Below are 12,281 nucleotides of genomic sequence, written 5' to 3'. Positions count from 1 at the left end.
GTTCGTCCATCCGTACGTATGTCTGTCAGCAGGATTTAAACACTAGGCTAGGCCTACTGCACAGATTTTCACGAAATTCTGTGGAAGGATGTAGCATGGCATGGGCCACTTTAGAACCCAGTAGCCTACATTTTGGAGAGAATCACTGGGTGGGTCCATGAGCCGGCCAAACACGGCCAGCCATTCACCAGCACTCTTTTTTTTTTTATGCAAAAACTACCAGACCGATTTTCATGAAACTCAGTGGAGGGATGAAGTATGGGCCAATTTAGAGCTCATTAAATTTTGGAACAGATCCAAATCACAGGATGGGTCTATAAGCCACCCAAACATGGCCGGCCATTACTCCATTCATTCTATAGACCAGGTCTACTCTTAAAACTACCAGACTGATTTTCATGAAACTTGGTGGAGGGTGCAGCATGGGTCAACTAACAACAACCCATGGTTAACCGATTCAATTCTGCAGTGGATCTGAATCACGGAGAACCCATTACATGTTGGCGCTCACAGAGCCACGAAAATTCATTCAGGTGCGGAGGTCGAATCTCGACTTCCCCTGTCCGCATGTGGAAGTGTCCTTGGGCAAGAATGAGCAGACTAGAGGCCACTGCAAAGCGCTTTGGATAAAAGAGCTATAAGTGCAGTCCATTTATTAGCATTCATTAAATTAACTGAATCTGCAAAACGTGAACTCGCGAGATAAGGATGGTCTCACGAGTCTAGTTGGCATGGCAACAATTCAGACGCTCAGTTTGCTAACGTTAGCAGCATCTGTACTGTTCAACATAAAATAAAATAAAAATACGCTAGCTTGACGGGCAGAATGCGAAAGCGTGCTGAAAAGGTACAAAAAGAGAAGCCGGATAGGGGCAATGTGGGAGTTGAGGAAGAATCCTCGAAAACAGCAGGTATGAGCAGTTACATGCTTTAGCTACAATATCATCAGAGTAGCTCCTCTGGTAACGTTAGTGCTAACTTAGCTAATAAAACGTCTGGCAGCTGCATGCAAAAGTCTTACTAATATTTGTTTATTACTTTTAGGCTTAAGCATGGATAGGTGTCCGGTTCAGAATATAGGTGAGAGCCAATACAATCTATTTTAATTGGCATTTGCTGTGTGGGTAACATTTTCAGTCCCTGAGTAGATGCTACTATACTAGGTATTACAGTATTATTGATTTCCTCTATCTTTCTGTAGATGACTATCAGTGTTCAGGCAGCCTGGAAATTGATTTCCCTGAGATGTGTGCTTTTCTGGGTGTGAGGGACATTCCTGCTGTTACCACAAGACCTCCAGCCTCTGTTTCGCCAACTATAGAGAGGGGCGACATGGGTAAACAACGACAGTCCAATGTAGCTCTGTCTCTCCCTCCTCCCCGTTTCCCCCTGTCGCATTCATCACTTGCATTCTGTCTACTGTGCTCTCTCCCTCTCACATCTACACACTCACACAGCCTGCCCCACATCTCTGGCTGTCTTCCTTTCTTATGTTGTCTGTTTCACTCGGTTTTAACAGTTCACCTCACTTATTCATTCACATCCTTGTTGTCTCAAGAGGACAGCCAATCCCAGATGAGTGGTGGTTTAGTGACCACCACATGGTGCCCTAAGCCACGCCTCCAAGTAGAGCTGGAGAATGAGGACCCCCGCAGTGTCAAAGAAGTCAGGGTGTTTGGTGAGGACACATCTTAGTTACAGTATTTGATCAACTATAGTTTAAACAAACTAAGTAAACAACCTAAACAGTACATGCTTCTATAGAAGTAGTATAAAGTGGACACACGCCTCACAGTGATAAGGTTGTTAATTTACACATCATGTATTATTGTATTGTATACCCCTTTCTGAAGGACAAGCACCTGATTTGAGCCATTTCTCTTGCGTACTTACAGGGTGGAGGGTGGATGAGCTGATGGCACGAGTACTAAACAAGACACTTCCATCCCTGAGCAATCTACAGAACCTGCAGTGAGTAGCACCTCTGCCCTTCAGCCACAGTTACAGTGTGTGCATCATGGCAGTATGTCCTTTTTTACAGCAGTAACCACAATTCAGCTGTAACACCGTCTAATCTAGAAGGGGTAGTTGGTCTTGTGATATGGTATATAATTGAATGTGTACTGTTTTGCAGTTTTTGGCGGGCTGGTCTGACAGAGCGAACTCTCATCTCCATGAGGAATACAGTCTCACTGTGCCCCAACCTCAAGTGATTGGAACATTTTGAGTGTCTTTCTCCTTAGATGTGCTTCACACTATTGTCACACACAGTTGCTCGTAGAGCCATGGGCATGTTCAATGCATCAGGAAAACAACTTGCCAACTCTTGATCTGTCCTGTGTTTCTCTGTCAGGTCTGTAGTTTTGGAGGGAAACCCTCTTCTGGAGCAGAGTTATCACCTCCTTATATCTGAAGATAGTGTGTGAGTTACTAGTTCCATAAATGCACTTGCAAATAGACCCACATGAACAGACACACACACACACACACACACAGCTTGTTCAAATATGTCATTCTCACTATACCACTGTCTGCTTGAAGCCTTACCCATGTATCACTGCGAAACAACCGGATTGGAGAGGATGGTGCTCGTCTTATTGGCTTAGCCCTCTCGACCGCCAGTTCAGCCAATAAGAATCTTCTACATCTGAACCTGGCCTTCAATTCCATAGGGGATGCAGGCGCTGCTCATATAGCACAGGTAGGTATAGCACTTAGACGCTCTGCAAAGTGAAATAGTCATTCATCAGCTTTTGAAGAACATACAGTAGAAAACATTTAACCTCATGATCATCAGAGGGCTGCCATCCTGCTGTTTTTCTAGGGTCTGCGTCTGAATCGCTCACTGTTGTGTCTCTCTCTGGCCAACAACAATATAGGAGACTCGGGAGCTGCTTGCCTGGCAGAGGTGGGTTCTACTGAACCTCTGTTCCATCTGGATGCTTAGCTGTCGTCCTGTTTTCCAATCTAAACAGTCAGTGTGCATTTGTGTTGTCCTCTCTTGTTCTGTTCCCCAGGTGCTTGGTCCATTTGCTCTGACCCACGAGGAGATAGTGGAGAGAAGGAAGCTGCTGCTGAGAAGGGACCAGTCGGTGAGAGAGGAAACCATCTACGCACACGTTCACACAGAGAACCCCCCCCCCACACACACACACACACACACACACACACACATAGACTCGATACTCGATACACACACAAGTCACTTTGAAACTTGCTGTTTGTTACCCCCCCCGTTTTGACATATCCTCTCCTGTTCTGTGGATCACAAGTTCTATTAATACATCCATGATCACAAGTCAGCTTCTTGTTGATAACCCCCCCCCTCTCTCTCTCTCCCTGTGTTTTCCCAGCCCTCTCAGTCGGTCAGCGGCGACTCGAAGTGCGAGCGTCCTCTTTCCATTCCCAGCAGCTCCTCCCTGGAGCGTAACGTCAACAAAGGAGCCAAGAGCGCCTCCAAGAAGAAGGTAGGTAGGTACCCCCTCAGGACTCTGATTCATCTCTCCAAGGATCTGAATTAGAGGCTCTGTCCCACTACTTAACTAGAAGTCTATTGTTGTTGTTGCTGCAGGACACGCCTAAAAAGGATGAGAAACCAGCTGCCAATCAGGCAGGGGGTGCAGCAGGAAAGAAAGAAGAGCCAAAACTTGCCAAGAAAAGTAACACATTTTTGTAGTGAATATAAATATAATGTTCCTGTCATACCTTTTTATCATTCTGCTATGTATTTTCTTTTAGTATCTGACATCAAGGTGCCCAGAGGTAGAGGAGGCAAGTCAGGAGGCAAAGAAAAACGTCTTTCTATATCAGAGGAGGTACTAAGACACACTAACTGGTTTTATTCAGATTTACTTTCATGACAGAAAGAGCTCTAAGAGCATTATATTCCTTTGGAAGTACCCTCCCTACCCTGCTCACAGCTCTCTGTCTCTCCTTGTACAGGAGAAGAGCAATTCTGCACAGATTAAGGTTTGTGCACTGCTTTTTAATATTTGTTATTATTCATAGTTCAAAGGCAGTTAGAGACAAAGTTTTAATGTTCAGTGGTTTAAGCTGGAGACACTCCTCTTTCTCACCACCAGTCAGCTGAGTTGGCTGAGATAGTGAGCCCCCTGCTGGAGGCAGCAGTGCAGCACACAGGAGGCAGAGTCATTCTGCCTGGAAACACAGCTCTCACTTCCCTCAACCTGGCAGGTCAGACGCACTTCATCTCAACAGCTTCCATCTCAGTTCTAATCATACCCTTAACAAGAAAACAGAATATATTGGTGATAGTTCGGTAATGTTGGCGTAGATTTTCACAGTGTTTTGTGCAAAAACTTGGTATTTAGATGTGCGTCTGTGTTCTCTGCTCTCTGTAGGTAACGGGCTGACAGAGAAGTCCCTGGTCATTTTCCTGTCCACAGTTGGGACACAGAGTCAAGGGGGAGGCCTCCTACGTCTCTGTCTCAACGTGAGTCTCACCTTTACACTCCTCTCTTCAAGATTGATCTCCAGATCTGTGTCAGTCAAGGAGGTTTAATTAATGATTTCAATTCAGCACTGCAACACTGAATGTGACCTCTCCAGCTTACAAATTATTTCTTTTCCTGCAGAGAAACCGTTTCACCGCAGATTGTGAACCCTTCCTCAAGATACAAGAACTGATGTCACTTCGGGACCCAATCAACAAACCTGCCATAAATCAAATGGATGAGGAACAGGGGCAAGCGGCGTAGCCCTGAAGGAGGATCAGTCAAGTTCCATTACAGAAATAGATTACAATTTCATATTTTCCCTGCTATAGCAGGGAACTCAGCACCATGTCAAATGATACAGTAGTGACTATCTGTTATCCACTCAATAAACAGTCATTTACCAGTATATCATATATATCATACAGTAAAGAAATGTTGTGTTGATGGATTTGTTTTATCTTTATTGAAAATATAAAATGATCTGTTACTCGTTAGTTTATTTGGGTCTCAGCAGACATGATCATTGTGAATGTAGGGTTTCGAAACCGTTTCGACCTTATGAACATGTCCGCCTTCTACATACCATGTACTCACTTCCTGCCAGTGCACAAAGGCACCGCCGATATGAACCCCGTTCTTCCGGTTAGCCCTCCTTTCCGGCAGCGGCTATATCCTCGCCAACATGCCAGTGAGTACCCGAGCCTCAATACTACATATGTTTTATCACGTATACTAAGTAGATTGCCCTTACGATAGTCAGGTCGGTTCATGAAACATTTGTGTACGAATTGTTGTGGTTTTCAGCCATTTCAGTTGTGTATATCGTTCATATCGTACATAATCTTTTGTAAACGCGCATTGCTAGCGCATTGCTACAAGATGGCGGCGCACATCTTGCAAACATGGAGACAGCGCTGCCCAGGGACATTACCACTTTCCATGAAAGCCGCACTTAGTCTTTTGGGGGTAAATAATGTTGGTATACCTTGACACACATTTCTAAAAGGTCAATGGTTTAATTTCTTGACGACATGGCCAGTGTTACCCAACCAAAGAAATCTAGGTCGTCTGAATTAAAAAATGAGAACGTCACAGAGGGATTCAGATGAAGACTAACCATCCTTTCCAGCGAAATCCTGCAGTCTGCGTTTTATATCTGGTAGAGCTGGTATTGTTTTTGTTATTTAAGTAGTTGGCTTGTGTTGGTTATAAGACAAACTCTGGGTTTGCGCAACAGATGCATTTGTTCTACTGACGCAATGTTAATTGGGAGCCCAAATCTGTAGCCAGACCACTTACCATGTTTATATGTCGGTTCTTATAAATGAATTAAAGGCTGTTCCTATAAACCACTTACGGGTGCCTGCTAAACTCTGTTTTGCAGCTCGCAAAAGACTTGTTGCACCCATCCCCTGAGGAGGAGAAGAGGAGGCACAAGAAGAAGCGTCTCGTCCAGTGTCCTAACTCCTACTTCATGGATGTTAAGTGTCCAGGTAAGCCCCTCCCATCATGGTGAAACTCACCGGCTTGATTGGACCATATTGTTACAGAGGTGTTGTTTTCTCACTGCTATGCAGGCATATCATTGTGAACCAGTGTGCTTATCATTGTTCTTGTCTCATTAGGATGTTACAAGATTACGACGGTGTTCAGCCACGCCCAGACAGTCGTGCTGTGTGTTGGCTGCTCCACCGTCCTGTGTCAGCCCACTGGAGGCAAAGCACGTCTTACAGAGGGTCAGTAGTCTCTCTTTTGCTATAGTGTTTCTCAATTTATTAAGTTGTAGAACCTAGATGAGTCCTCTAAAAGCTGTCATGGCCTCGTAACTCCGTAGAGGATGCACAGATTCTTGTGATTGAGATTTTTTTCTGAATCAATTTTCGTAATTGGGCAGTCTAGTTAAACATTGCGATTTCCTGCACTGTCGTCTTTGCGATTGCACTGCCACCCCCATGGTTTTCAATCTTATCCCAGTGCCAGATGAACCTCAGTTTGCAGAAGGGTTGTGCTAGAACACTGGCTCACCCCTTTCGAAGGCTGAGAACAAACACCTTTGTTATTAATGCAGAGCTTGAGTACGATTGGATTGGATAGTTACATTTGAAGATGGTTTTAAGATATATTAGATGTCGTGGCATCAGCTGTTTGTGTATTATTGAAAATCAAAACTCAAACATTCTTTGAATAGTATGCTGTGTGTGACTGAACAAATGACCACCAATCAGCAGTGGTTGTATGGAGCTGATGGCCTGTGTGATAACTTGTGATCTGTAATTAATTCCCCCTTTGTGTCAGCGGCCTAACTGTCGTTCTGTCTCTGTCAGGGTGCTCATTCAGGAGGAAGCAGCATTAGCTCTGCTCCCAGCACCCTGGTGAAAGCGAGAGGAGTTGATCTCAGCATCTCCAGACCCAACATGGCAGCCAGACACCGCATAAGAGAACTAGCGGCCCAAGACCTGTAGACTGACACCGAGAGGAAATTAAACATTGAAAGTGACAGACCTCGTTTGTCGCTGTAACCTTTCAACCCCGTCTCTCTCAATAAAATACTTGTTTTGGCTAAAGAATTGGGTGCGATGTATTTTTCTTAACTTTCCAAACAAAGGTTTCACAATTTTTGTTGCTGTGAGGAAATTGACACAATATACCTGTATTATTGATTACAGAATTTGATATACAGGTATTTGTAATGACCAACTTTATTAAACCATCTTCGATCTTTTACATAAGGTTTAAGCTAAACATTTCACAAGGTAAAGGAAGAACGTCTGACAAGATGTCATTCCGTATTGCTACACTTTCTCTTCTAATTCAAGATCAGCTTGTCGTACATTACACATACTAGGAATTTGCATAGGTCAATGGTGCATAGACTGATTGAGACAACAGGACAGTGCAAATGCAAAATACAATATATCCTAAAAAGTACAAATGCAAAATACACAATATATACAGAAGAGTGGTGACTGCAGAGTGTAGTGTAATGTATGTGCAATGTTGTATTTATACACTGTAAACGTAAAACCAGCTGGTACAGAAAGTGATGTGTAGCTATAATATTTCCCCTTCACCTGACTTCAATCTCATCCATATCTCCTAACTAGACTTTGCATCAGTCTACATTCTATTTCTCCAAAGATGTTTATAGGTGTTACTGGACCTAAAGGTTTTGTTACTCTGGAACACAAGCTCGCTTTGCTTGAATGAATTCGGGCACACAAGTTCCTTAAAGAGTCTAACTTCTGAACATCTAGTGTGCCAGGTGCGTCAGAGAAAGCCAATGGCCAACTTTAGTAGAGCGAAAGAACTCCTGCACACTGCTTTCTTCACTTGCAATAAATCAATTTAATATACACAACGTTTTGGTCATCTGATCTTCATCAGATTGTCTGTGCACAAGTTCCAAAACGTAAAAAGTCCAACAAGCCTCATATCTTGTCGTTCTTTCCTACCTATCCTGCCCACCTATACTGGCTGTCTCAGCCTGAGCCTCCCTCTCTCTGAGCAGGTGGCGGATGGAGGAGTTCTGTGTGGAGAGGGTGCTGGACAGGAGGGGCATCAGGGTCTTGAAGCCCTCCCTGAGCTCCTCCACATGCTTCTCCAGGCCTTTCACATGCGTCTCCAGGTCCCCTCTGCAACCGTGCACCTCGGACAACACGTCATACATCAGGTTCTGCATCTGTGCGGAGAAGGCAGGGGAGGAGCGGTCCGGTCCAAGAGGTGTGGTGGAGAAACGGAACAGAAAACATTCAGACAACAGTCCCAAGTCACCGTGACTTTCCCCCAGAGGACCTAGCCCAGTAGATCAGCCTGATCTCCACCAGTTTTGGTTGTTGAAACGGGCAGTTAATCTACACCCCCCCCACGTACACACACCTCTCTCTCCACCCAGCCTGCCTCACCTTGCCAAGGTCCACCAGAGTGTGGTACTGATCAGCCAGTTTCCTCTTCTCATTTTTCACACTGCGCAGTCTAGGGCCACACAGAGGAGAGAGCATTCACAACTGGATCTCTCACGTGGATAAACATCTAAATATCAAGGTCACAGTACTACAGAACGTGATTGGTCGGGCCATCTGTAAATGTGATGTGGTCATTGTCTTACTGATGGATGGACAGTAGGAGCTTCCTCTGGTGCATGCGTACTCTGGTGCGGTCTCTCTCCCTCGCCAGCTTGGTGTGCTTGTAGATCATCCACGTCTCTCTCAGGACATTTGCTGCTGCAATTTTGATCTGGAAAAGAAGAGTACATCCACAAACACAGTTTTATTCCTGAAATTCCAATGGACTTCAGTGTCTTAAGAGGTGTATTTTTCATTAAAAACATGACAACAAATGTTATGTGGCTTTGCTGCTATGATGTGTGAAGGAAGGATCTTTGTATCACAAGACTGTCATCAGGATCAGCTTTATTCTCTGGGCTCAGTGAGACGGGTGAGGATTACCCTCTTGGAGATGTGGGAATCCATCATGAAGTTGTGGACATGTTTCTCTGCCCTGGTCAGCTCCAGTTTCCTGGCAACCACGGCAACCACCAAAACAGTGCATCCGGCCCCCTGCATGTGTGTGTGTGTGTTTGTGACAGAAAGAATGCGAAACCGAGAGAAGTCAGTAATTATGAATTATTACTTTTGAGTAAAACATTGTATAAACATTGCGGTGTTGTGCAATTCTCCTACTGTTGCCATCCACCCATGCATTCTGTACCATAATCCCGGTGAGCAGACAGATGCTCCGGCCACAGTAGGTGTGAGGCACCACGTCTCCGTAGCCAATGGACAGGAAGGTGACAGAGACCATCCACAGGGCCTCCATGTAGTTACTGCTCAGGTCCCGGTAGTTATGGTGTCTGGGATGATTATGGATTAGAAACAGTGATCATTATTTTTTTCTGTGTTTTTGCCTATTCATTAATATTTACATCAACATACAGTAAACAGTTTTCAGTGACCTCACCTGGTTAAATAAAGGCAAAATAAAGACAAAAACAATTAACAACAGTTGGGCCCATGATGAATCGCCTTCACTCTGCCTACCTCTCACAGACGTGTAGGCCCCAGGCAGCCACGATCCACAGAGACACGCTGTAGATCATCAGCACGGTGCCAGGGTGAATAGTCATCAGGGTCTTCATCACAAACCAGGTGTTGAAGTGGATCTAGGAAGGAGAGACAGGAGGACCCATTCTGTCACATACACCTGTAAGATCATTCACATATGGAGACAGCAAAGGAGACGTCCTATAACATCCCTCACATACAGTACAGTTTATGATCGTGAGGTTGGGTATGACAGAGGGGAAGAGAAGGTCATCAGTTGCGTGACACTTAAAAAAGCAATAACAAGGGATTATACTGGAGGATTTCGTAGAGACGTGAGTTAAAGGTACCCAACGAAACGTGAATCAAAACAATCCGTTCTTTGTTTATTTTTGAAATTCCTCGATTTATATGGTTCCTTGTTGTCTAATAAACATGTTGAATCACTTGAATGCAACGCAAAATGGTATTTAGCTAACGTTTTGAAAACAACAAAGATGTGTGAAACGTCACTATTATGTGCTCCGCGTATTGACGCAATGACGTAGTACGCGATTTTCGGGGACCACCTTCTCAAATTTGCTCTAGAGCACATACTAGTGGTCAAAAACTACATCGGGTACCTTTAAGGATGGGGGGAGTATGCTGTAGCGGACGGAGGATTTGGGACAGGACAGAACGTAGGGCCACCGGTATTGTAACTGCAAGCGCCGTATTGCCTGTGAAGAGGTTGGTGACCTTTGACCCCTGACCTTATTGAGGGCTCCGATGCTGCGGGAGGCCGTGTCGGTGTAGAGGCGGCTGTGCAGCATCAGGCAGCGGCCCAGCAGGTAGAGACGCAGGAACATGGGCAGCGCCAGCACGATCTCCAGCTCCGTCTCCGTCAGCGACGGCGCCAGGGCCAGCTCCCGCCACGACATCGGCAGGCCCACCGGGAACGGGTGTATGGCCACCACCGCCATCTCCAGGGCGATCGTGGCCACCCGCTCGGTTGTCATGGCGATACGCCAGTCCTCCGCACCGTTGTCGTGGACGTAGAGCTAACCACAGGAGAGACACTGATGGGACAAGCATTTCATTGTACATTGTGTCCATACCCTGTACCCTGAGAGCCAGTATAGGTAAAGTGTTGCAGTGGAGAGGTCAATTACTTGCACAACACAGGTGTGGTAGGCTATGATGAGTCCCAGCAGGATGACTGTGGACAAGCTGATGACAGACTTCAGAGCCAGGGAGTATATAGAACTCTGTAGGGGGAGCACACTCATTGAAACACACACACAGGCTACCACATTCGCCATTCTCAATGTTCATCACAACACTCCATCTTCACATTCCACAACACAGTCCACGACGCCACTCTTTCCATACACAATGCTGTATATGCAGGTATACGGTATCAGGTTCCACCTCTAAATTGAAGTAAATCAAACATAACGTATCTGCTGTGCTGACCTTGCTGTAGACACTCCACGAGAGCTCCGTCTCCATCACCATGACCACCACGCCAAATATCCCTGTTGCCAGAGCACAGTCGTTCAGTCTCTGCCTGCGCTGGAACATCGCCCTCCGGTGGACCAGTTTGCGGCCGATGTTCTGCCCCTTCCTGTGATGGGGGTCTCTGTCCCCCTCCTTGGGGCCCTCCGACCCCTCACCGGTCTCCTCAGGCTTAGCCAATGGCCGCGTGGCCTCGGAGAGGAACCGGTCCTGGTCCCGGTGGAGGCCGGGGGTTTCGTCGAAGTCCGGAGGATGGAAATCCTCTTTGGTCGTGACAGTGATCTCAGGGAAACTCTGAAATTCATATGCCTCAAGTGACATGGCCTCGACCCTGTGAGCCTCAAGTGACATGGCCTCGACCCTGTGAGCTTTGTTGTTGCGTGGTCTGCTCTCTGTGTCCATCATCACCAAGTCCGCGCACAGCCTGCGGCGTCCGTTATATGGAGAACCGGTCAACCCGCACGGACACGGACCCATAGGAATGTTAGTGTAGGAGATTCGCTTCTGGAAAGCATGTCTCTGCGGGCTCTTTTTGGGGCTCCTTTTGGGACTTGTTTTGGAGACCCGTCTCCGGTGCTTGTGCTCTGTGTGCTGTCTATTCCCAGGTGACCTCTCACTGTTCTTCTCCGGGGGCGTGTCCCCACCTCTCGCCCTTTCCTGCTCCGCCCTTCTGATTGAACGGGGCGAGGGAGAGGTGTACCGGTGGCCGTTGTACAAAGGCTGGGTGGACGGTTGCTGGGTTCCATCAAAACACAATGAGAGATCGACCCCTGTTTGGAGTGAATGGTTTATTCCACACTGGTTACCAAAGGCAGGCGGAGGAGGGACCATTCTAGTTGGAAGGAGGGGACGGTGGTCCTCTTCCTCCTCGTCACCATACATCATTGACAAGTTCATAGAGGGATAGGGCTCCATTTTGAGAATGTTACAGACGTTGAGTCGCTGTGTTTGACTGACTTCATGGGGTTTGGAAAGAGAGGCACAGTGAGACATGTTTACAATTCAAGAGTATAAAAATGACTCCGCAGTATAAAATCATTCACAATTATTCCTCCATAGGAAGTAATGGATAATATTTTCATAGTATAATCCATCAAATCCTGAAAACATTTAACTACATTAACTACATTTTCATGATGGTACATCTCCAGGCTCCCTGCCAAAATATACATCCTTTTTTTTCCTTACCTGTACTTCCAATCTTCAGATAAGCCTCCGATCTCCGTAACGCATAAACTCCCTTTCTTCTCGTTTTCCCTTTCCTGCAATGTTTTTTTTCCACAAATTC

At 45.9% G+C, this 12,281-nt stretch overlaps 3 protein-coding genes across 3 annotated transcripts; 2 read left to right on the top strand and 1 right to left on the bottom strand.

Moving 5' to 3' along the window:
- Positions 1–1,052: 1,052 nt before the first annotated feature.
- Positions 1,053–4,718, top strand: lrrc71 (leucine rich repeat containing 71; the record flags this gene model as incomplete). Its single annotated transcript, XM_084455009.1, has 16 exons — positions 1,053–1,080; positions 1,202–1,336; positions 1,559–1,678; positions 1,896–1,971; positions 2,135–2,209; positions 2,354–2,422; positions 2,542–2,701; positions 2,825–2,908; positions 3,018–3,092; positions 3,354–3,467; positions 3,572–3,659; positions 3,739–3,815; positions 3,943–3,969; positions 4,083–4,194; positions 4,362–4,453; positions 4,596–4,718. 16 exons carry the CDS (start codon positions 1,053–1,055, stop codon positions 4,716–4,718), a joined length of 1,455 nt encoding a protein of 484 aa, XP_084311135.1.
- A 393-nt stretch (positions 4,719–5,111) lies between these two features.
- Positions 5,112–7,024, top strand: rps27.1 (ribosomal protein S27 isoform 1). The gene is made up of 4 exons (XM_084455282.1): positions 5,112–5,145; positions 5,842–5,950; positions 6,083–6,193; positions 6,782–7,024. The coding sequence occupies exons 1-4, from the start codon at positions 5,140–5,142 to the stop codon at positions 6,808–6,810; spliced, it is 255 nt and encodes an 84-aa protein (XP_084311408.1). The 5' UTR covers positions 5,112–5,139; the 3' UTR covers positions 6,811–7,024.
- An 881-nt stretch (positions 7,025–7,905) lies between these two features.
- LOC311322889 (small conductance calcium-activated potassium channel protein 2-like) lies at positions 7,906–11,908 on the bottom strand (the record flags this gene model as incomplete). Its single annotated transcript, XM_084455007.1, has 9 exons — positions 7,906–8,136; positions 8,360–8,429; positions 8,563–8,690; positions 8,903–9,013; positions 9,165–9,306; positions 9,494–9,615; positions 10,249–10,536; positions 10,648–10,743; positions 10,952–11,908. 9 exons carry the CDS (start codon positions 11,906–11,908, stop codon positions 7,906–7,908), a joined length of 2,145 nt encoding a protein of 714 aa, XP_084311133.1.
- Between the last annotated feature and the right edge of the window lie 373 nt (positions 11,909–12,281).

Source organism: Borostomias antarcticus, assembly GCF_949987555.1.
Source record: "Borostomias antarcticus genome assembly, chromosome: 21".
NCBI lineage: Eukaryota > Metazoa > Chordata > Actinopteri > Stomiiformes > Stomiidae > Borostomias > Borostomias antarcticus.
Note: the sequence above shows the minus strand (reverse complement) of the source record. Positions and strands in the feature narration are given on the sequence as shown.

Coding starts and splice junctions, on each gene's coding strand:
- rps27.1 (XM_084455282.1), top strand. Junction 5,951..6,082: donor CATGGATGTTAAGTGTCCAG/GTAAGCCCCTCC, acceptor TTGTCTCATTAG/GATGTTACAAGATTACGACG. Junction 6,194..6,781: donor CAAAGCACGTCTTACAGAGG/GTCAGTAGTCTC, acceptor TGTCTCTGTCAG/GGTGCTCATTCAGGAGGAAG.